Source organism: Pleurodeles waltl, chromosome 8 (genome assembly GCF_031143425.1).
Source record: "Pleurodeles waltl isolate 20211129_DDA chromosome 8, aPleWal1.hap1.20221129, whole genome shotgun sequence".
NCBI classification, from domain to species: domain Eukaryota; kingdom Metazoa; phylum Chordata; class Amphibia; order Caudata; family Salamandridae; genus Pleurodeles; species Pleurodeles waltl.
Genome location: NC_090447.1, coordinates 853789232 through 853811718, shown reverse-complemented (window position 1 = coordinate 853811718; position 22487 = coordinate 853789232). Strand labels below are relative to the sequence as shown.

The 22487-nt window shown below is 49.7% G+C and overlaps 1 protein-coding gene across 1 annotated transcript in view; it reads right to left on the bottom strand.

Moving 5' to 3' along the window:
• The window catches only part of ABCC4 (ATP binding cassette subfamily C member 4 (PEL blood group)), a 1378868-nt gene that overhangs the window by 265565 nt on the left and 1090816 nt on the right, over window positions 1-22487 (bottom strand). Inside the window, exon 25 of the mRNA XM_069205134.1 lies at window positions 16470-16661. Within this exon, the coding sequence (XP_069061235.1) occupies window positions 16470-16661 (192 nt within the window). The remainder of the gene's footprint in view (window positions 1-16469; window positions 16662-22487) is intronic.

Genomic DNA, 22487 nt, shown 5'->3' with positions numbered 1-22487 from the left:
CCCATCTTGCAGGCACATTGCCCACCAAACCTAGAGCTGCTGTCTAGGCCCGCAAGCATATCCTTGATCAGGACCAGGCCTGTTCCAACAGAGGAACATCACCAACCACCACAAACCTCACGGGCAAACATTGGCATCAACCCATCCCTGCTCCCCCAGCCACACCTGCCAAACCAACCCCTGACAGCCAACCTCAAAAACCCCGGGCATTTAGGTAGGACAACTCAGTCACAATCTGGGGTACGACTTGTCTCATGGAACGTGGCAGGTCTGAAATCTATTCTTCACCTTCCATCCTTCTCCTCATTTATTGACGAACATGACATATGTCTCCTACAGGAAACATGGTCACTCGACCCACTCTTCCGAACAGGCTACTCAAATTTCCACATCCCCGCTGTGGCCAGCACGAGAGGCAGGCCCTCAGGGGGTCTGACCATCTGGATCAAAACATCACTTAGCTGCCATATATCACAGCTACCTACCGCCTCTCCCGACCTGTTAGGCCTTCGTCTATCCTTTGGGCCTGACTCTGTGGTGAACATCTTTAATATCTACGCTCGAGGGGTCAGGGGGGGTCAAGTCTCCAAAACCCTCTGCGCCCTCGTAGCCCTCTTACAAAATTATCCCCGCCATCATAAAACCATTGTGGCTGGGGACTTCAACGTCACATTCGAACCCCTTGACTGGGACGATCTCAGGTCCACCCGCGAGGAAGATCATGTCTGGTCTATCCCCGCCCTGTCCATTGCACCCATCAAAAGGTGGACGTCGGTTGCGATTCAGGTAAAATCATTGACCATGGAGTTTGGACTCAGGGCGCTAAATGGCAGAACTAATTCAGACACCAACGGTAGTCACACATACAACAAAACGAACCACACCAGCAGAATCGATTATTGCCTATTCGATATAAGATTATGGCCTCTAGTCATCGATATGACAATCATCGAAAGGACCGAAAGTGATCACAACCCTCTTTCTGTCCACACATTAGCCCTAGGTAACCTCCCAGCCACGTCTAACCCCGCAGCAGTAGCACCCGAGGGTATTAACCTGGCCAACAACAAAAGACACCTAAAATGGGTCAATATTGTGGCCCGGCCCGCACTCATCAATGCTGGCAACAACACCCTAAAATCCACACTAAGGGACCTAGAGGCAGGTTCTGCAACACCCCACCAGGAAATTAGCTCAATCCACACCTCCTGCTTTAGGGATATCGCAACCCACTTCTCAGCACCCCCAGCCCACGACGACAAACGACCCAAAGCCAGGCACCGCTGGTTCAACAAAACGTGCCGGTCCCTAAACAAGCGCCTAGTTCAAGCCATTAAATCCAAGGACCCCATCGCCATCCGCGTAGCTAGGAAGTCCTATAAATCTGCAATATGCATAGCCAAGCGTGATCAAGATAGCAAATGGTGGACATCACTCAGCGACGCTGTGCGCGAGAGAAATTATAGTCTGTTCTGGTCCCTGGCAGCGCGAGGCCCAGAAACCAGTGGTTTGGTCATCACAACCAATATTGCCCCAAGAGACTGGATAGCCCACTTTAGTAGTCTGTACTCCCCTGATCATGATAGCCCCACCTCTGTTTGTACGGGCCCCCTCCTATTTCACTCGTTAGCACCAACCACCGCAGCACCCCTGTTGTTCTCCCAAAGTGATATAACTTACTCTCTAAGCACTCTAAAAGGCGGCAGGGCCCCTGGTTCAGACTGCGTCCCAGCAGACCTATTCTCAACAGACCTAGCATCCTGGTCAAGATATCTCACCATTCTAGCTAACGCAATAGCATCTGGGGCGCCAATTCCCGACTCTTGGAAAGCGGCCATTGTTATTCCAATCTTTAAAAAGGGCGACAGATCTCTTCCCTGTAACTATAGACCCATTAGTCTAATTGACTGTGTCCAAAAAGTCTTCTGCCACTGCCTCCTAGGGAAGATAGAAGAATGGATAATTGACCACGATATCCTTAGCCCCCTCCAAGCCGGTTTCCGAAAGAAGATTTCCACCACTGATCAAGCCCTCAGATTCCTATTATTATATTGGAAAACAGTGTTCATCGGTAAAGGCAGCCTTTATGTAGCTTTCGTGGACCTCAAATCTGCTTTTGACCTAGTACCTCGCAACAAACTGTGGGTCACTCTCTCTCGGATGGGAATCCCGGAACACATCCTTGCCATTTTGATACGACTCCACAAGGACAACTACGCACAAGTCAGGTGGGGCAACAAGGGCCAACTTACCGATAGAATCCACGTCTCTAGGGGTGTGCGGCAAGGTTGCGTACTTGCCCCGACCCTCTTTTCCCTGTACATCAACGAAATTGTCCCCTCCCTCCTCAGACTGCAGGCTGACGCACCTTCACTTGGCACACAAAAAATCCCAGTCTTACTCTTTGCCGATGACACTCTCTTGATATCTAAGACCCCTAGTGGTCTAAGGAAACTCCTTGCGTGCTTCGAGCATTTCTGTTCATCCCAGGGACTCGAAATCAACGCAACGAAAACCAAACTAATGACCCTTAATCCCCACAGATCTTTCAAAGGGAAATTTACTCTAGAGGGCTCCTCACTCGAGAAGGTGGGCATTTTCAGCTACCTGGGCATAACACTCACTGACAACATGTCCTGGAAGCCACACATAGGAAAACAAGCCCTTAAATTAAGACAAACAACTGGGGCTCTACTAAAAAACTTCCACCTCTCACACACAAAACCAATTCGCCCAGCATTACAATTATACGAAGCCCAGGCAGTTTCCTCAGCGCTCTACGGGGCTGAACTTTGGGGTTATACCAAAACCCAAGACCTAACCACCGCTGAAAACAACTTCTTAAGAAACCTTGTGTCCCTTCCGCTAAGCACCCCACTGTTCCCTCTTTTCAAGGACCTCGGCATCAAACGCATTGGTCACAAAGCCCGCCTGCGACCTCTGCTGTACTGGCGGCGTCTCTGGACCACTCCGGAACTTGTCATCTTCACCGAAGCTCTACAGGTCATCCTAAAAGCCGACCACCAGCACAGAATCCCCTGGCTACGATCCATCAAGGATTTACTCCACTCTATCGGGCTCGATGATCTCTGGAACTCACCAGCCACGTCAGTCTTTCCCTCGAAAAGCGAACTAAAGAAACTTTACTGGCAAAGGGCCAACAACGAAGACACTCGGGCTGCACTCCACACTACATTATCTTGTGACTTTGCCAACCTAAAAGAGTCATGCAAGTACGAAACTTTTTGGGACCTAATCACGGCCCCAAGGGAAAGGAAACTGTACTTCCAGCTCCGCATTGGAACACTCCCATTAAGACTTTTCACCAGCAGCTGGTCACACAACGAATCCACCGCATGCCCTGCTTGCAAAGCCCCCGTGGAGAATCTCCCTCACCTCCTTTTTGCATGCCCCGCGTATACTGCCCCCCGTAGGAAATGGCTGGCCCCGGCATGCAGACTACTGGGAGCACGCTGCTCTGCGCTAGCTCTGCGAATCCTTAGATCAGACACCAGGCCAACGCTAGTGATCGCTATCGCCAAATTCCTCGGAGCTAGTTGGCTTATTAGAGGGAAAACTCTCCTGGACAAAGACTCCAAATAAGACTGTCCCAACATCCTGCAGAGTGCATTTCATTTCATTTCATTTTTTCTAATTTCATTCCATTTTATTCTATCTCATTTTTATTCCATTTTAATTTTTATTTATATTTCATTCCCTTTTATCACCATATTTACCTGCAATTTTATTTTATTTTATCATGTGCATTTATTTGTATTTATTACTGCTCGCGCTTTTTTGGCTCTTGTAGCCGCAATAAAGCTTCTTTGAATAGTCAAGCAATACTGAAGCTGTATATATATTTATAGGCAACACAGAAAAAATTAGTCACCTTATTTGCTTCAACTGAACTAATAAACACATTTTTACACACTTAGTACAACAGTGCAAAGGAAACATTTGGGTTTATTACCATAGTAAAGCAGAACTGACAAAAGAAAAACTTACTCCCTCACAAACTGTTAGTAACATTATTTTACATAGGTTAACAACTCTCTTAATTGTCAGAAGTCTCTTCAATGTAATTTTACTATACTTCACAAATTGGACCTTTGTATCCTGTGTTGGCTAAATACCTTTCCTTCAAATAAGTACACACCATTTGATGAATGTTCACAAAAGTTTCCATGAAGAATTTTCAGCCACCTTGTCGCGTTCATGAAAAGGTTGGGGGTGATCCACCAAGTGGGGGCTAAGAAAAAAAGGGGTGGGGGTTTCCCACCAGAATGTGGATTTTCTATGAAGTAGAAATACTGTGGGAGTACCATGGTAAGGCAACTTAAAAAAGTAGGGTCCTCTCATTGGTTGAGTGTTTTTCTCCCAACAGCCTCTTCGGTAACAGTGGACCAGTACCGGTCCTGTAGTATTATGTGCAATTCAATTGTGCAGCTGCAACTTGGAAGAAAATCATGCAGTGGTCATTTCAGGGGTCAGGGATTTGGTCCTTGTATCCAGTTTTTAAAAAACAGTATGGGGCAGAGCAGGGATACCCTGTCCCCGAGGCACTGGGGGATGGGAGAACAAGAGGACACTTGCAAATGCAGGGACCAAAAGTAAAAAACATTTTTTTGCAGACCGTCAGGACCACAATACTGCAGTGGGACCAAGCACAACACTCCTGTAAGGTACTGACCGCCACTCAAGCTTCTGCCCATGGAAACATGCAAGATTAATCTAGGGAAGCTTGCATAGTACTGCAGTACTATGTGAGTGAAGCTTGAGTGCCAGAACTGTGGGAACACCTAGGTACTAACAAAAAAATCAAAATATAAAAACAAAATGTGAATTGAGAATATACAAGAGCCTGGGTGTCTGCAGGATGTTGGGATCAGAGCATGGCCGAAGGTAAGGTGCTGAGACCAATTCCCTGTTGTACATGATCAAAAGCAGTGTACAGCAGGGAATTGGCCACCCACTGGTGGTGAGCGGACTGTGGGAGGGAGGTGGGGTTGCACGTTGGGCCAAAGTATAAAAAAAGTCGGGTAACTGTAAGGTGCTGGGTTGGTGCTGAGTTTCTGTAGGGCTGTATGTTCAGGTCCTACTTTAAGGACATCCACAGTGAAAGGGTGTGGTTGCTCATAGGGGGCTGGATGCATGGATTGGCCAGTGGTCAGTCCCTGAGACAACCCCCACGGCCAAAGGCAGTGCATAGCCAAAGGCCTATGCACAGCTAGGGGTCGGCTGTTAATGAGGACCCTATGCCAACTGCGCTGGGTATGGCCGAAGGTCGTGTGCCCGACCACCCCATGGACAGCCATCACCATGGTTGGCCAATCACCAGATGTGCACTGCCTTCGACCATACCCAGTGGGGGGGATGGCACAGGGCCTGCACCCTACCACCAAAAAATAAAAACAAAATGTAAGTTGAGCATCCGCGGAGGGAATGTGAATTGGTAGGGAAGGCCAGGCAGATGGCCTGGGCGAAGACCATCTGCAGAAGCGGAACAGATACATGAGAGGTGTTGAGAGCTGGGCCAGGCTGGAGGAGGTTGGGCGCAGGGTTTGGCCAGAAAATGAAAACAAAATGCAGACTGGGTATTCACAGGGGAATAGGTGTCTGTGGGTGTTGGGCATGGGGGTGGTTGGCTGCTAATGGGTGGTTACGCAAAGGACCTGGTCAGAGGCCAGGCTGTGCTGCTAACCCAGCTGCACAAGGCGAAATGCCATGCTCAGCAGAGGGTTGGCCACACCCACATTTTGGTGCAGGGGCTAACAGGAAGCCATGCACTGAAGTCATCCCCCTGCTCCGTATGGCCAAATGCCATGAGCACACTGGGCTTTGCTGTCCATGGCGGTGTTTGAAGTTTGATGTTCCAAACGGAAAATGTTACTTACCCAGTAAGCATCTGTTTGTGGCATGTAGTGCTGTAGATTCACATGCTCTGCATACTCCTGCCATCTAGTGTTGCGTTCGGAGAGTTACAAGTTGTTTCTCTTCGAAGAAGCATTTCGAGTCACAGGATTGAGTGACTCCTCCTCTTGGTGATACTGTGCATGGACATCGACTCCTTTGGGCGGGTGAGAAAAGGAGTTTAAAGGAAGTATAGCGAAAGAGATATCCACACAAATGTAACTACATATGTACAACTATATACAATTATAATTACTTTTTATATATTTCTTTATTGGTATTTTTATCACTTCTATTATCAGTCATGATTTAACAATACAACAACATGAAATATAACGAGCAGTGCATATCGGTAATTCAATGAAGGAGCGGTCCCATAGACATGAGCAAAGGACAATACATACAACCAAGGTCACACTGCCGCCGGAGCAGGGCCCCTTGCATTTCACGACACTCCGAATCCCAGGTGACCCATCGACCACACGTAAGGGGACCATCTGGTAACACTGTTAGTCATCAAATATACCGGTATCAATAACTACAGTAGTGCCCACACTTCACTCCCCTTCACTAGAGCCGTCCGTAGACTCATGCTCATCCTTCTCTGTAAAGTTATGCAGTAGTCCCATGTCAAATGCACTTCCCGCTGCACCTGTAGCAGCTCCTGTCGCACCTACTGCAACGTCTCCCCACAGCCCTGCAGAACGGCCAGTTGGTGTTCCTGCACCCCCAAGGTCTCTTCCAGCTGGCGCTGCACTCCATATGTCGCACCCATTCAAGCTCCAAGCATTGACAGCCTTAAGTGCCCCCCAGCCTAACACTTTGGTGGCAGCAGAGTTCCAATTAGTTTCCAGATAATCCGCAAAAGCATCAGCCAGAGCATTGCGGCATGCCAGATCCATTAAGAGATCCGGGGGGCATGTGCCAGCTGAGTACACGCCGCATAGGCCGACCCCATTGCAATGCCAGTAGCATCGGTGCATGATCAGATAGGAACTGACCCAAATGTGTCACCTCCACCAAGGACTGCAGATCAATGCCACTTACTAACATGCAATCCAAATGACTATAAGTATCATGCGTCAGTGAATGACATGTAAATTAATGACCCTCAGGATGCAGATCCCGCCAGCTATCCCTGAACCCCGGATTACGCATAACTGCTGCATGCGAGGCTGACATCAGTGGTTTAGTGCCCAGACGGGGCGGGTGCCGATCCATCCGGCCATCCAGAATACAACTGTAGTCCCTAGCCCATATCATCGTTGTCCTTATACAGCCCTCCAATCAATCTTGCATATGTATGAAGAATAATTTATCACCCACATTGGGTGTGTAAGTGTTGAGCGATATAACGTCTCTACCGTCTAATATCCCCTGGACCACTACATAGCGTCCCTCTACATCTTCCTCGGTATACGTGTGTCTGAAGGGTACCCCAGGTGCAATCCAGATAGCGACCCATCACGCATAAGAGGGGTAAGTGGCGGAGTACAGTTGCCCCTTCCACTTCTTTCCCAACCGCTGAACCTCCTCTCCCACAAGGTGGGTCTCCTGCAGGTAAGCTATTTGTATCTTATTACGACGGAGTAATGAATGTACCCTATAATGTTCAGAACAGCCCTTTAATCCCCAGACATTCCAGGTTGAGATGTTCATATGTTCAGCCGTAACGACCTGCTATCTTCACTCAGCTCTACAAGACCGTACCGCCTCCCTGACTGGCTACCCTCCCATGCCCTTCCAATTATATGGTGTGGGTATGAATTCACATATGCACTGTATGAACACAGACCCTTTGTAAACCAAGGAGCAATATTGAACAGTTCAGGACAACCAGCACCTCCCTCCCCGGACAGGCAGCATAACAATTGAAACAATAACCACTGCTTATCCATAAAGTACCATACTGTCATGACCCACAGCCTAACCCAACCCTCTGAAACATAGAGGGTGATTCTGACCGCGGCGGTCGCCGCCCGCCAAGCGGTTCCCGCCGAAAGACCGCTCCGCGGTCAAACGACCGCGGCGGTCATTCTGGCTTTCCCACTGGGCTGGCGGGCGACCGCCGAAAGTCTGCCCGCCAGCCCAGCGGGAAACACCCTTCCCACGAGGAAGCCGGCTCAGAATGGAGCCGGCGGAGTGGGAAGGTGCGACGGGTGCAGTTGCACCCGTCGCGAATTTCAGTGTCTGCAAAGCAGACACTGAAATTCTTTGTGGGGCCCTCTTACGGGGGCCCCTGCAGTGCCCATGCCATTGGCATGGGCACTGCAGGGGCCCCCAGGGGCCCCACAACACCCCATACCGCCATCCTGTTCCTGGCGGGCGAACCGCCAGGAACAGGATGGCGGTATGGGATGTCAGAATCCCCATGGCGGCGCGGATTCCCATGGGCAGCGGAAAGTCGGCGGTACACCGCCGGCTTTCCGCTTCTGGCCGCGGCTGTACCGCCGCGGTCAGAATGCCCGGCGGCTGGCGGTGCTACCGCCAACATCCGCCATGGCGGTAATTACCGCCAGGGTCAGAATGACCCCCATAGTCTACCACTTATATTGGAGAGAGGCATGCCCACCCCATAGCATTTAACGTCCCAACCGGCGGCCAATTATCACTATTCAAAGTACCCATGTCGCCTCAGGCCCCCCACCGATATGATCAGTGCCCCACCCCTGCAATGTTGGAGCGGGCAGAGCGAGAAAAGAAAAAAGAAAACATCAGAAATAAGGTGTACAAAGCACATATAGCAAATATACAGTCAAGTGGCAGTGCCAACAACGTCCGCCTCCTCTGCAACAGCAGTCTCCAATGGACCAATTGTCACATCTCAATGAGTCAGTGCCATTGTGCATTCTTCCTGGATCTCGACCCTGGTCTAACTCACCCCTCCTCCCGGTGACAACTCCAGCTGTCCGACAGACTCCTGAGACCTCCAGTTTGAGAGCAGTTCCAGCTTCCTTCCTCTAGCGTCTCGCTCCCCACGAGGTACCTTGCCCCATACCTCAGCCATTTCCACACATCTTCCGGTATATAAAAAAAAAATGGGACTTGCCGCCATGGAGAACCTTTAGCTGGACAGGATACAGTAGCATGTAGCGTACGTTCAGATAGTGTAGTTTAGCCTTGACCTCCAAGAATCCCTTACGAGACCCCTGTACTTTATTGGTGTAATCTGGATATATTATGATCTTATGGCTATCAAAGTGAACAGACTCCATTTCTTGACTGGCCCGAAGGATACAATCTCTGCCTCTATAGTTGAGTATGCGGGCTCTGATGGCCATCGGGGCGCCCCGAGGGGAAGCCACTAATGCACAGTGCGCCCTTTCAATTGCGAATATTGGGGACAGTCCAACGAGTTTCAGCACCTCTCGAATCCAATGCTCTACAAAGGCCTCCATGGCTGACCCCTAAGCCCGCTCCAGGAATCTAATAAGGCAGATATTATTGTGACGGGACCTGCCCTCAGCGTTCTCCATCCTGTCCTTGAGGGTCCCGGCCCTGGATGTAACCTCCGCCATCTGTTTATGCAGTGTGTCAACCTCTGCCCTGACCTTGGAGATCGCACCCTCTGTGATTTGTGCCCTGGTGGATACCTTCCGAAGGCCACCCGGAGGAGACTGACCTTGATTGCCATTGATTCGATCTCCCCCTCGAGTGCCTCCCTGGATCCCTGAATTGCAGCAACAGTTCAGCTCTCATGGGCTCCATGACAGGGGCCTCCAATCCCCCATCAGTCCCACATCCAGTCATGCGCGTCTCCCACTGCACAGACAGGGCACGGGTGGTGTATAACTCCACAGTTTTGCCCTGCAGCGGGTCAGTCGCTTGCTTTTACCCATTGGGAGGGTTCTGATGGAAAGCGCTCAGAGCCCCCCCAGGCGCAACAGCCAAAATTTGTCAACAGGATTAGTCACGGGGGTGGGGAGCAACCTCTGCTGCTCCAATAATTCCTGGCAACCACCAGCTGTCCCCATTCACTCAGTTTCGCACCCTTGGATCCAGTCCAAAAACGGAGACTCCCCCATGTCCAAGGGAGTCCATCGAGGACCTAGGACCCACTCACAACTCCAGGGCCCAGCGTCCCCCCACTGCTGCCAGTCTCACTGTGCCACAAGGGGTCCCTCCAGGATAGTTGCACTCACAGCCAGCCACCGCACTTGAAAGAGCTTTGCACTCCTGGCCAGCCCAGCCTCAGATCAGGGCCCCTGTCAATTCTCAGGCCTCGCAGCCATAGCCCACCTCACCGCGCCTACTTTGGAGCCTCAGCATCTCCTCACTGTAATCTCCACTGCAGGGTCCCAGCAGCTCCACGCCCATTCCAGGCCCTCGGTAGTGCCTCTCTGTCCGCTCCTCCTCAGAGCCCCATCAGCTCCGGGTGGCCCAGTCAGCATGCCAACACACCATGCGGGCAGAGGAAGATGTCCTCCTCTCAACCCTGCCTCACTCGCCTCCGGCCCCTCTCTTCTGTTTCGCACATTCTCGGCTCCCCGGTCCCAGCTGGCCTGACCAGGCCCGTCACTCGAGGCCCCGGCCGCCACCCCCAACTATGTCACCAGCCCCACCAACGCACCCACGTCTCTCCGGTGCCGGCGAGGGGCCCCACAGGACTCCAGGACACCCAGGGGAGGTGGGGGCAGCTATCGGCGAGTCTGCCCGTTGAGCCCGGTTGTGCAGGATAAATGCAGGATTTTGTTGAGGACGCAGGAAGCCTCTGAAAGGCGCGTCCTATCGGCCATCTTGCGTGGCCAGGCCCCCAACTATATACAAATATAAATAACTGAAACAGCCACAGGCATCTGGGAGGAGGAGGGAGCATGTGGATCTACAGCACTACATGCCACAAACAGATGTTTACTGGGCAAGTAACATTTTCCGTTTGATGGCATGTCTAGCTGTAGATAAACGTGCTCTGCATAGAATGTAAAGCAGTCCCTCCAAAAAAGCGTGGCTAGCATATGGGAGTTGCAGCTGACTGAAAATGTGTTTGTAGCAAATGTTGACCTATGTTGGCTTGCTGACGTGCTAGTACATCTACACGGTAATGCTTTGTAAATGTATGTGGTGTAGACCATGTTGCTGCAGCCATGGCACCTCTTTTCCTTGTAGAATGTGCTCTAGGAGTAACAAGTAACTGTCTTTTTGCCTTAGCATATCAAGTCTGTGTACACTTTACTATCCATCTAACTATGTTGTTTTTGGATATTGGACTGCCTTTGTGAGGTTTGCAAAAAGGCTACAAATAGCTGTTTCGTTTTCCTAAAGTCTTTGGTTCTGTCAATTTAAAACGTAAGTGTGCTCGTTTAACATCTAGAGTGTGGAGAGCTCTTTCTGCAACAGAGTCAGGCTGCGAAAAGAAGACTGATAGCTCAAAGGTTCAGTTGATATGGAATTTGGATACCACGTTAGGCAGGAACTCTCTTTTTGTGCGAAGGACCATCTTGTCTCTATGAATTTGGAAGAAAGGTTTTTCCATGGTTGGGGCCTGGAGCTCACTAACACGTCTGAGCAATGTGATGGCAACTAAGAACGCCACTTTCCAAGAAAGGTACTGAAGGGGACATGAATAAAGTGGCTCAGAAGGAGGGCCCAGGAGCCTGGTAAGCAAAATATTGAGGTTCCAGGATGGTGCAGGAGGGACTCTGGGTGTAATATCCCATTTAAGGCCTTTCATGAAAGCGTAAATGAGTAGCATTCTGAACAAGGAAGTATGCTGTCTGTTCTGTAGATATGCAGCTATTGCTGGGAGATGTAAGTGAATGGAAATGTAAGCTAAAATTGCTTTCTCTAAATGGAGCAAATATCAAATGATGTCTTGAACAGTAGCCTTAATGGGAGTAATATGTTTGGATTGGCAGTAGCACACAAAATGTTTTCATTTTGCAGCATAACATGCTCTGGTTATGGGTCTACGAGCTTCCCTGAGAATGTTCATACATTCCGCAGGCAATCCTAAGTAAACAAACTCTATGACTGAAGGAGCCATATCGCAAGGTTGAGTGACTTGTGGTCTAGATGTCTGATCTGTCCTTGATTTTGAGTTAGAAGGACCAGCCTGTAGGGGAGCTTCTTGTGGGAAACTACTGAGAGGTCCAGAAGTGTGGTGAACCAGTGCTGACACGCCTAAGTGGGAGCTACAAGGATCATGGTGAGAGATGTTTGCCTGATTCTCCAAACCAGAAATGGAATGAGAGGGAGAGGTGGAAAAGCGTAAGCAAATATCCCTGACCAGTTCATCCATAGAGCTTTGCCCTTGGATAGAGGGTGTGGGTACCTGGAGATGAAGCTTGGGCATTTTGCGTTTCCTACTGTGGCGAAAAGGTCTATCTGAGGAGTTCCCCACTTTATGAAGTATTTTTGAAGGACTTGTGGGTGGAGTTCCCATTTGTGGACTTGTTGTTGAGAAGGTCTGCAAAGTCATTGTCCGTTTCGGGGAGATACTCTGCCACCAGGTGAATGCGGTGAGAAAAGTGATGAAGAAATGCTTTCAGGGCTGGAAATACTGCCTGAAGCTTGAGGTAATTGATATGTAGGGATTGGTGCCTGAGATCCCTGTACTGTGAGGTCTTGAACGTGAGGGCTCCAACCCATCAGTGATGCATCTGCGGTCCGAATGACTTGAGACACAGGGTCCAGAACAGGCTGCCATTTCAAAAGATTATTGGTGTTCCACCATTGCAGAGAGCAGTCAGTACTGCAGTCTAACAATACTAAGGGGGTTATGACGGAAGCACCGCCAACAGGCTGGCGGTGCTTCCCAGGTCATTACGACCGCGGCGGAAGCACCGCGGTCGCACCGCCGGGGCCGGCAGTTTCCCGCCACAATGGCCCCGGCGGTAGTAATCCGCCAGGGCAGTGCTGCTAGCAGCGCTGCCTAGGGGATTACGAGTCCCCCGACAGCCAGCCTTTTCCTGGCGGTTTGAACCGCCAGGAAAAGGCTGGCGGTACAGGGAGTCATGGGGCCCCTGGGGGCCCCTGCGCTGCCCATTCCACTGGCATGGGTAGTGCAGGGGCCCCCTGACAGGGCCCCGTCCAGCTTTTCACTGTCTGCATAGCAGACAGTGAAAAGCGCGACGGGTGCAACTGCACCCGTCGCACAGCCACAACACCGCCGGCTCCATTTGGAGCCGGCTTCTGTGTTGCGGCCGAGATCCCCGCTGGGCCGGCGGGTGGAAACTAGGTTTCCGCCCGCTGGACCAGCGGGGATCTCCAAATGGCCGCGGCGGGGGTGCAGCCCCATTGGTGGGAGCCCGGCGGTCCGATCGCCGCCCGCCAAGGTCGTAATGAGGGCCTAAATCTTCTAGGTGACCCTTTGACTGAGACCACTGATGAGACAGACACTACTATAGGGCAAACATGTGGAGATGGGCATGGCTAATGATAGCAATGCAGGGGGTCATCATACCTAACAGGCGCATAATAGTCCTGGCTGTGTACGTGCAATTCTCCTGAAACTGAGAGAGAAGAGACTGAAATCTGTGAACCCAAGCCAGATTGGGGTATGCTAGCCCCAACTATGCATTGAGACTAGCTCCTAGATAGGGCTGTATCTGAAACAGTTGGAGATGGGATTTGGCAAAGTTGATTGTGAAGCCCAGAGTGTGAAGGAGATCCACTGTCAGCTGAGAGTGATACTGGCACTGTGGTAATGTGCTGGCTTTAATGAGTCTGTTGTCTAGGTAAGGGAACCCGTATGTTTTGTCTTCTGAGGTGTGCAGCGACTACTGCTAAGCACTTTGAGAAGACTGTGGGAGCAGTCGTGACTCAGAAAGGCAGGACTTTGAACTGGTAATGTTTGCCTGCAACCACTAATCTTAGGTATTTTGTGGTGTGCAGGGTGGATGGGAATATGGAAGTAGGTGTCCTCTAGATCAAGGGCCATCATAAAGTCACCTTGTTGTAGAAGTGGACTAACGTCTTGGAGAGTAACCATATGAAAGTGTTCCAAGAGAATGTACTGATTTCATGGTCTGAAGTCCACAATAGGCCTGTGAGAGATGTCTTTTTTGTGAATAGGGGAAGTATGGGGGTATACCTAACCCCTGGTGTTGTAAGGGAAAAGGCTTGATGGCCCCTTTGAGAAGGGATTTAACCTCTTGTTTGAAAAGGGTGAGAGGCTTTTGGGAGAGCCTGTGAGTGCAAGGGGGAATGTTTGGAGGAGTGGTAATGAGCTCCAGACAATAACCATGTTGGATAATGGAAAGGACCCATTGATCCGTGGTTATGTTGACCCATTGTGGATGGAAATCTTGAAGCTGTCCCCTGTCAGGTGTGGAGTGTGCGGGGGGAAGATGGAGATAGTCTCTGCTTTGCAGTGGAGGTAGAGCCTCGAGAGGTGGTGCTCTTACCTCTGCTCTTGTTATTGTTCCCTCAATAGGACCCTTTATAGAAACCCCTTTAATAGGAGGGTAGAGGCTTTCTAGTTTGGGAAGTGGGGGCCAGATGTAGCAAAGGTTTTTCCCCATTCTGTGTCTATGGGAAAAAGTGTTTGTACATATGGCCCTAGATGCCTTGGAGAATATGGAGTTGTAACTACCTCTGAAGGTGGGGTGATGTAAAGTGCGCCTTTGTGTGGGGGGACTTTAGAGCACCCATGGCTTTAGCTGTGTCTGTGTCTTTTTTCAGTTTCTCAGGGGTAGAATCCACTTGAGGACCAAAAAGATGTTCCTTATCAAAGGGCATGTTAAGCACCGCTTGCTGGACCTCTGGTTTGCAAACAGAGAGCATCGAAGTCACGCATGCCTTCTTATTTAGACACTTGTTTTAATGCTGCATGCAGCTGTAGCTGCAGCATCTAGGGCACAGCATATAGATTTATTAGTTATTGTTTGCCCCTCTGCAACAATTTTCTGCCGTCTTTTGCAGTGCAGGCTTTTATTTCTTATCGACTCTAGAGGTGATAACCCTAGAGGGGACGGGCTTTTTGGAAAATTTCATCAGCGTGACAAAGCGACCCAGGGAGCAAAGGGAGAAATCTGATATCCTTTTCGGTAGATGTAAACATATCGAAGAGGAAGTCCTGTTCGATAGGGTCTCTGTGAAGCTCCACATTGTGCAAATCGGCTGCCCTTGCCTCTTCCCTCTGGTATGATGTACTATCCTCTAGTAGTGACGGGCATGCAGGGTACAAATCTGGATCATTGATCAGTATGGGGCCAGGGTCATATGTGTCCCATGGACTCAGGTCATGCTGTGTCCCACCCAAATCTTCCCCAGCATGTAAAGGGGATCCCTGAAGGGTGTAATTTCCTGCAGTAGGTGAGACAGGTGAATGAGGAGGGGAGGGAGGTGGAGAAAAAGGGGTGGAGGGGGTGGAGAAGGTAGATCAGGAGGAGGAAGAAGTGGAGAAGGCTTGTGAGAAGTGCTGGTAGCCTTTTCATTGGTAGTCTTCTTTGTAGATGGAGAAGTGTCCAAAGCCTCTTGGAAAGACAGCTTCCTATTGAAAAGTACAAGGGGAGGAGCAATAATGCTTCCTTTACCCTCCTGAATATGGAGGTGGTGCTGACGAGCATCCATTGTTTCCAAAATGGGTTCCACAGGTGAAGATGTAGCTGAAGACTGACTATAGTCTTTCTACTCCAATGTTTTCATGTTTTTTGGTTTTCAGCACCAAAGTTTTCAGTCAGTGCGATTTCGTCTGCACCAAGGTTGCGGTGGTAGCTGGTCAGCTCAGAGCCGAAGAACTCAGAGCCGAAGTTTAGACCGAGATGGCAGCAACGTCTCGGACCGAGGTCAAAGCAGAACATGCTGTCTTTGTCTTGGCTATTTTCGGAGCCAAGCCGGAGGGCGGGGCAGCTAAAACAGTTTTTCGGATCTAGCCATGGCCTGGTTGCAGTGGTGGTTCGGTGACTTCTACAATAGATTTTTTGATAGTCTTAGGGTGGGCTGGAGGGGCCACGGTTCTGACGGGTTGCACAGCTATGGCTTTCAATATCCAACTGCACGTTGAAGTCCTGGATCGAGAAAGCCTCCTCTTGGGCGTGTTCCTCCCCAAAGATGTCGGGGGTGTCATCCAAAGCCTTGTGCACCATCTCCAGTCAATGAGCTCTTCAGCCGCGAAGCGTCCTCTACAGACGTCAGAGGTAGCTATCGGGGGAAGGGCACAAGGGACACACCAGATGTTGGTCAGTGTGGAGAAATTTAGTGTGGCACCAAGGATAGAAACGAAACAACGTTTGTTCCATAAGCTCAACATAACTGTCGGTGCCGTATGGTAAGGCACGCCAGAGGCAGTCGAAGACGCCCGGGAGACTCATGGTCGGTGCCCGTACCGACGAAGCAATATGAACGCTTAGATAGGAATGTGCGATTGACATACAGTAGCATCGATAAAGAGAAGATGGAAAGAAAGAGTATGCAAAGCATGTATATTTACAGTCACACATGCCATCAAAAACTTATTTTTCTGAACTGCTGCAATAGGATACACCATACGACTGCTCTAAGAATGCAGCATGAATGTAATGCATGATTGAACAGGAAATTGTATTCTGACAGATTCGAGATAGAAGGCACAGCCAAAATATAAGAAATGATCTGTGAAAGAATTTACAATATACCTTTTCTTTTGATCTAATCAAGGCAGTCAAGTGCTTTAAAACCAAAGGTCCATCCAAACTGTAAGCAAAATTTACATTTTCGAAAGCAATAACCCCTTTGCTTGGCCAGTCCGGTGGAGGACGCTTTTTGGACTCCCATGAGGCTTCTTTATCCAGTTGTGTATACTCCAGTACTCTTTCGACTGATATCATCTGTAAGGAATTGATTACAAAACGCTATTAAGAATAATGGATTCATCACATACTGTTTTTCATTTATGATCAGATTTCAGAAACCTACTCATTGTCTGGCAGAGGGTGAGCCTAAATTGATACACAAAGATAATTTGTATATGTAACTATTACAAATGTGCGGGTTAATTTATTAATGAATTTATTGTGATGTTGTCTAGCATGAATATTTGTGATTAAATTGGGTTACTGGTTGAAGGGGGTGGAACCCTACTCAACCAGCAACCACAATTCTTGTCAAGGTGAAACACAAGCAAACCCTAAGTTAACCTGTGCTTAACCCTCTGGTAGGTTGGTACAATAGAAGTCATGCTTAACTTAGAGGCATTGTGTAAAGTATTTCTGCAGCACTTCAAACAGTAATAAACTGAAAACACAACACAAGAAAAATTCCACACCAACTTAGAAAAATAGAGTAAAAGTTAATAAACTATTTGAGACCAAAACAACAAAAATCCAATCAGTAGAACCAGAAATATGCAATTTTAAAGATTTAAGTGAAAATAGTGCCAAAAAGCACAAAGCGCCAACTGTGGGTACACAGTCACACTGGGCCAGGACAAAGTCACAACTTCAGGCCAACTGCAATTGAGCAGTGGCCAGATACAGGGGCTAAGTTAGGCCTGCTGAACAAAGTACCTTAAATCCGGGTTACGGGGCGGTGAGAGATCCAGTGTTGAGAATGAGTTGTGCAGGAGTGGTTCTGAGGAGTTGTTGATGAAAGGTTTGGCATTGAGGTTGCATTGTGCAGTAGCAGTTCTGAGGAGCTGCAGTGTCCTGGTTCAGGGATTCATCTGTCTGTTGCAGTTCCAAGGCTATGCATTGCGCTGCATCGTTTCTGTCCAAGAGACCACAGCTGGGCTGCCAGAGCACCTAGAGGCCCATTTCCAAGTGTCCAGGACTGGGGTGGCACCCCTTGGAGGGCAAGGCTCACAACAGGTAGAGTCCAGGGACCGGGTTCAAGGTGGTTGGAGTATTTTCCATCCCTGATACTCTGATCAGCAGGCCACCCAGCTAAACGTTGGAGTCACTTTGGAGGTCCTGGGTCCAAGATGCAGGTCCAGTCATTCTCACTCAGACAGAAGGGCAGCAGAGTAGCATTCCTTCTTGCAGATCAGCACAGCAATCCTTCTGAGTATTCCACAGGTCCAGGGGTGTACTGAAGAGTTGGTTCTGAGGGTCCACTATTTAAACTTGGTATCAGCTTTGAAGTAGGAGAAGGTTCTTGGGGTTTCTACTCCCAGATGTGTTTGGAATTTCCTGCCTCACCTGCCCTGGCCCCAGCTTGTCTGGAGGCACAACAGACTAGAGTCAAAACCTTTGTGAGTGTGACAGCACCTCCCCCATCAAGTCAGAGATTTCAACACCTTTCCCCCTTTGTCTCACTCTCTGGAAGCACTACACAACAACTATCTCCACTAAATGGCTGGGACAAGAAAATAAAAGTGATATTTTCAAAATTGTGACTTAAAATTCGACTTTCCCATTAAAGAGGGAGTTAAATTACAATTCTTCAGACACCAAACTAAACATTTCGACCTGCAATTGAAAGTTAACACTTATTAAATGTAATGAGGCCAATCAGTGTAATCATATGGGAGAAGTAGGCCTTGCAGTAGTAAAAAACACATTTTGGAGTTTTTCACTACCAGGACATATAAAAGTTAAAAGTACGGGCGCTTGGCCTGGCCGGCTAAGATGGCGGCACACATCAGCTGTGCTCTGTGACCTCCTCCACCAGCCTCCATCGTACAAGCCAGGACCTGCTGAATTGTTCCCTTGGGAGGCATAGTTGTTTCAGTGTGCCACACTGAGATCTTTGGCGCATGGGCCGATATGTGTCCTCACTCCCCTGAGGGACAGCGATGTCTATATGGGACACGGCCCTGGTTGTGACCTGGTGCCTCCTGTGATTGTTGCTCGCAAAGGAGAGGTGTGCTAGCAGTGGCTGGTGGAAGATTGGAGGAGGCGCCAAGTACCTAAGGACCTTGGGGCCTTTGTTTTGTAGCAAGCCCCCTCTGCTGAGTTCCCCTTGCCCGGCCTGGTCACTCAGGCCCCACCCTGCGGGGAATGTGAGGCTTTGACTTATGCGGCCTCGGTCGGGAAGACCAGAGGTGGTGGAGTTGGGGCGCGAGGCTGCCACTGCCAGCCCCTGAAGTGAACTGATGCCCCCCCATTTGAGAGCAAATGGTGGCACTGGCTACTGGCACTTGAGTGGAGCCTGACCCCGAGGCCTGGGACCTCGCCCCCAGTGAATCAGCCCTGGCTTCTTGTGCCAAACCCCCACCCACAGAGCCCCCTGTCGAAAATAAGTGGGACGGCGGACAATGGCGGTTCTGCCTCCCACAAAGATGGCTGCAGCCTGTACACAGCCCTGGTGGTGGGCTGGTCCTTTCTGTGACTGAGGACCACGCATGGAGTATGCGCCAACTACGTCGGATGAAGGAGCAAAGGAAGCAACAAGGGATTGAGGCTCCAGAGGTCTTGGCCCTCTTGTGAGTTCCCTCCACTGTACTTCCCACACCATGCCAGCTTACTCAGCGCACCCACCAGCATATGGGGAGCCTCAACAGAGGCGGCCTCAATTGGGGTGGGTGGACTCAGCACCCAGTAGAGCCAGGGGAAGGGGCTACTGCTGCTCGTCCCCCAAGTGAACTGGCTGGGCTCACCCACAAGGGAGAGAACAGTGGTGCTGGTTTCACGTGAATAGGTGAGGCCTGACCTTAAGGCCCTGGCTGGTCGTGCGGTCTCCCTGTGGCAAGTAAGCACGCTGGTGGGAAGGATAAGGCTACAGTGTCCCAGACCCAGTCCAGGATTGACAAATTAAAGACCGGAATGCAGGGCCCACAGAGATGATTGGCCCAGCAGATATGGACGCTATTCTTTTGGCTATCCCAGTGCTTTGAAGAGCGGTCATGACCAAGGTAGGAGAAGTTGGGGCTGATATAGCGCTCCTCAGACAGGACCTTTGCAATGTGGCTACAGGTTGACCGAGGCGCAGGATAGGATCTCCACGATTGAAGATGATGTTACCACCCTTAAAGCCAAAGACACTCTGCTTAACTGCTACCCTTGAGCAGTGGCTGGTGAAGGCTGAAAACAGACCTGCACTTAGTGGGGTACCCTGAGGTGGTGGAGGCCTAGTCCCCTGTGAAATTTCTCAAAACTTGGCTGAAACCATGGATCACAGAGGGGTGCTCTACCGCTGGTTTTTGCTGGAGCTGCCCCTCTGCCTAGTTGCTCAATTACCAGGAAAGAGGTGCTATCCTGCCAGAGGCCTGCATAGCAGGAATCCTGAAGTTCCAGTCCAATCACATCATGATCTTCCCAGACTACTCCCACTCGACCCAGCTTCAAAGGAAGTCCTTCAACAGGGTCAAGCAAGAAATCCGAGCATTAAATAGCCGATACATGCTGATCTAACCTGCACAGCGCAAATTGCTTTTCAAAGACTGTTCCCACTTGTTTGATACTTTGGAGGCAGGATAGGAGGGGGCGACTGGACACTGAGACCAATATTTGCTGAAGATGTGGCCCCAGTGGAGAACCACTGGACGGCAGGGAGACCCGTGTCCTACACCTAGGACCAGTGTGCTCTTGAAATCGGGCTCTTGGAGTAACCGTACTTGAAAGAGGAGATGGTTGGGATCCTCGGAATATGACGCACATGATACATCTGTTCCCCAGAGGGGGGCCTCTCCCCGAGATAGGGACGGGCCTCCGCCCTCGCATTGGAATCCAGAGGACAACGCTACAGAGAAGGAGGCTCAAGCCTCAGACAACCAGGAACAGTCAAACTATTACGGGTTCCATGCCTCAAAATCCTTACTTTTGGTTGAGATCCATTTGACACCCTCACCAACAGTCAAAGGTTTGACTGTTTTCTTGGTTTTACTTGAAAGGAATGTTAGGGTGACAGATGCTTCTGGGAGAGAAGCATAGAGAGGGAGAAGTTATGGGGTATTTGGATACGGTTTGTAGTTTACTGTTCAGTAGCACCTTCTAAACCCTCTGCAGAGCTTTTAACATCTCCTGGAGACAATGGCCAGGTCCTACCTAACTAACCCTGAAGGGTCCTGAACACCCCTGTATGGTCCCATCCACACCATGTGTCATCGTCATTTTTCTCTGCAGACACCCAAGAAATGAGACTTCTTGTTTTGTCTTGCAATGTGAATTGCTACCTAGATCGCATCAAGAAAACATCGCTTCTGCATTATGCCAAGGGCCACCAGACCCTCATCCTCGCTACATCACTATGGATAAGATAAAGTGTTTCATATGGGATTTGCTGGTGATCCCGGGAGGGAGAAGGCACTATTCTCCTTTAGAAGAGCCTACCCTTCACTGTGACTGCCACGAATGTGGACCCAGTAGGCAGATACATAGGGGTAGGGGGTCTTTTGGAAGGGAAACACGATAACCTCCTCAGTGTATACATTCCTCCCTACCTGCAATCACGGACTGTTGCTGCCTTGGCACATGTTACTTCTGGGATGCCGCATAGAACAATGGAGGTGATATTAATGCCAACCTAAAGCCTGATTTGGACACCTCAGGCCACCCCACAGCAGCCCGCCTGGCCCATGCAGGTAAACTTGGAGGTTAGATGCATGCCCTGGGTCTCCGTGATAGCTAGAGAACCCAGCATTTTTACCAGATGGAATATAATCACACATCGTCACATAAGTCAGTCTTGCATACTGAACTCATTCCCATCCCAGTGGAGGGTGGGGGGGCTATGCTCCATTAGAAGAACCTACCTTTCACTGTGACTGCCACAAATGTGGACACATTAGGCAGATACATAGGGATAGAGGGTCTTTTGTCTTTTGAAAGGGAAACACTAAAACCTCCTCAGTGTATACATTCCTCCCTACCTGCAGTCAGGGACTGTTGCTGCCTTGACACAGGTTACTTCTGGGATGCCACATAGAACACTGGAGGTGATATCAAAGCCACCCAAAAGTCTGACACTTCAGGCCACCCCATGGCAGCCCGCTTGGCCCATGCAGGTAAACTTGAAGGTTAGATGCATGCCCTCGGTCTCTGTGATAGCTGGAGAAACCAGCATTTTTCCCAGAGGAAATACACTCACACATCATCATATAAGTTAGTCTTGCATACTGAACTCATTCTCCTCTCAGTGACATATATGCTACCAGTCACTTAAGCAGACATACACTTTAGGGGAATTTCCGATCACTCTCCAGGAGAGGTGGAACTGGGGGGTGGTGGCGAAGCACTGTGACCAATATTGCACTTCAAAGTCTGGTACTTCCAGGATGAAAAATGCGTAAAATTCCCCTCCGCCAAAAAGGAACACTACTATGCACTCAATGAAGGTATGGTGAACTCCACAAGTGTCCTTTGGGTGGCTGGAAGGCGACCATTCAGGGATTTGCCAAGAAATGTATCAGACGAGCCAAGAAAAAAAGGGCAAGCACATTGAAAGCCTTTGAAACTCAGATTCTGGACCCTGAAAGGCAATCCAGTAGGCACCCAAATGAGATCCTCCATCGCTGGCTGACGGCAGTAAAAGAGACCCTCCGATAATTAGCAATGGAGGAGGCCCACCAATGTTGGATGGCTTCTATGCAATGGGTCTACAAACATGGCGAGAAATCAGATAAACTATTATCCTGGTTGGTCACTGGGGAAGGCGTCCCGTATAGTGCCTGCATTGTGTAATGATCCCCACTCCATGACAACATCTAAGGCTACATCCGCAGTTTTTTTCCTCCTACTTTAAATCGCTTCATGCCTACCAAGAAAGCATACATTGCA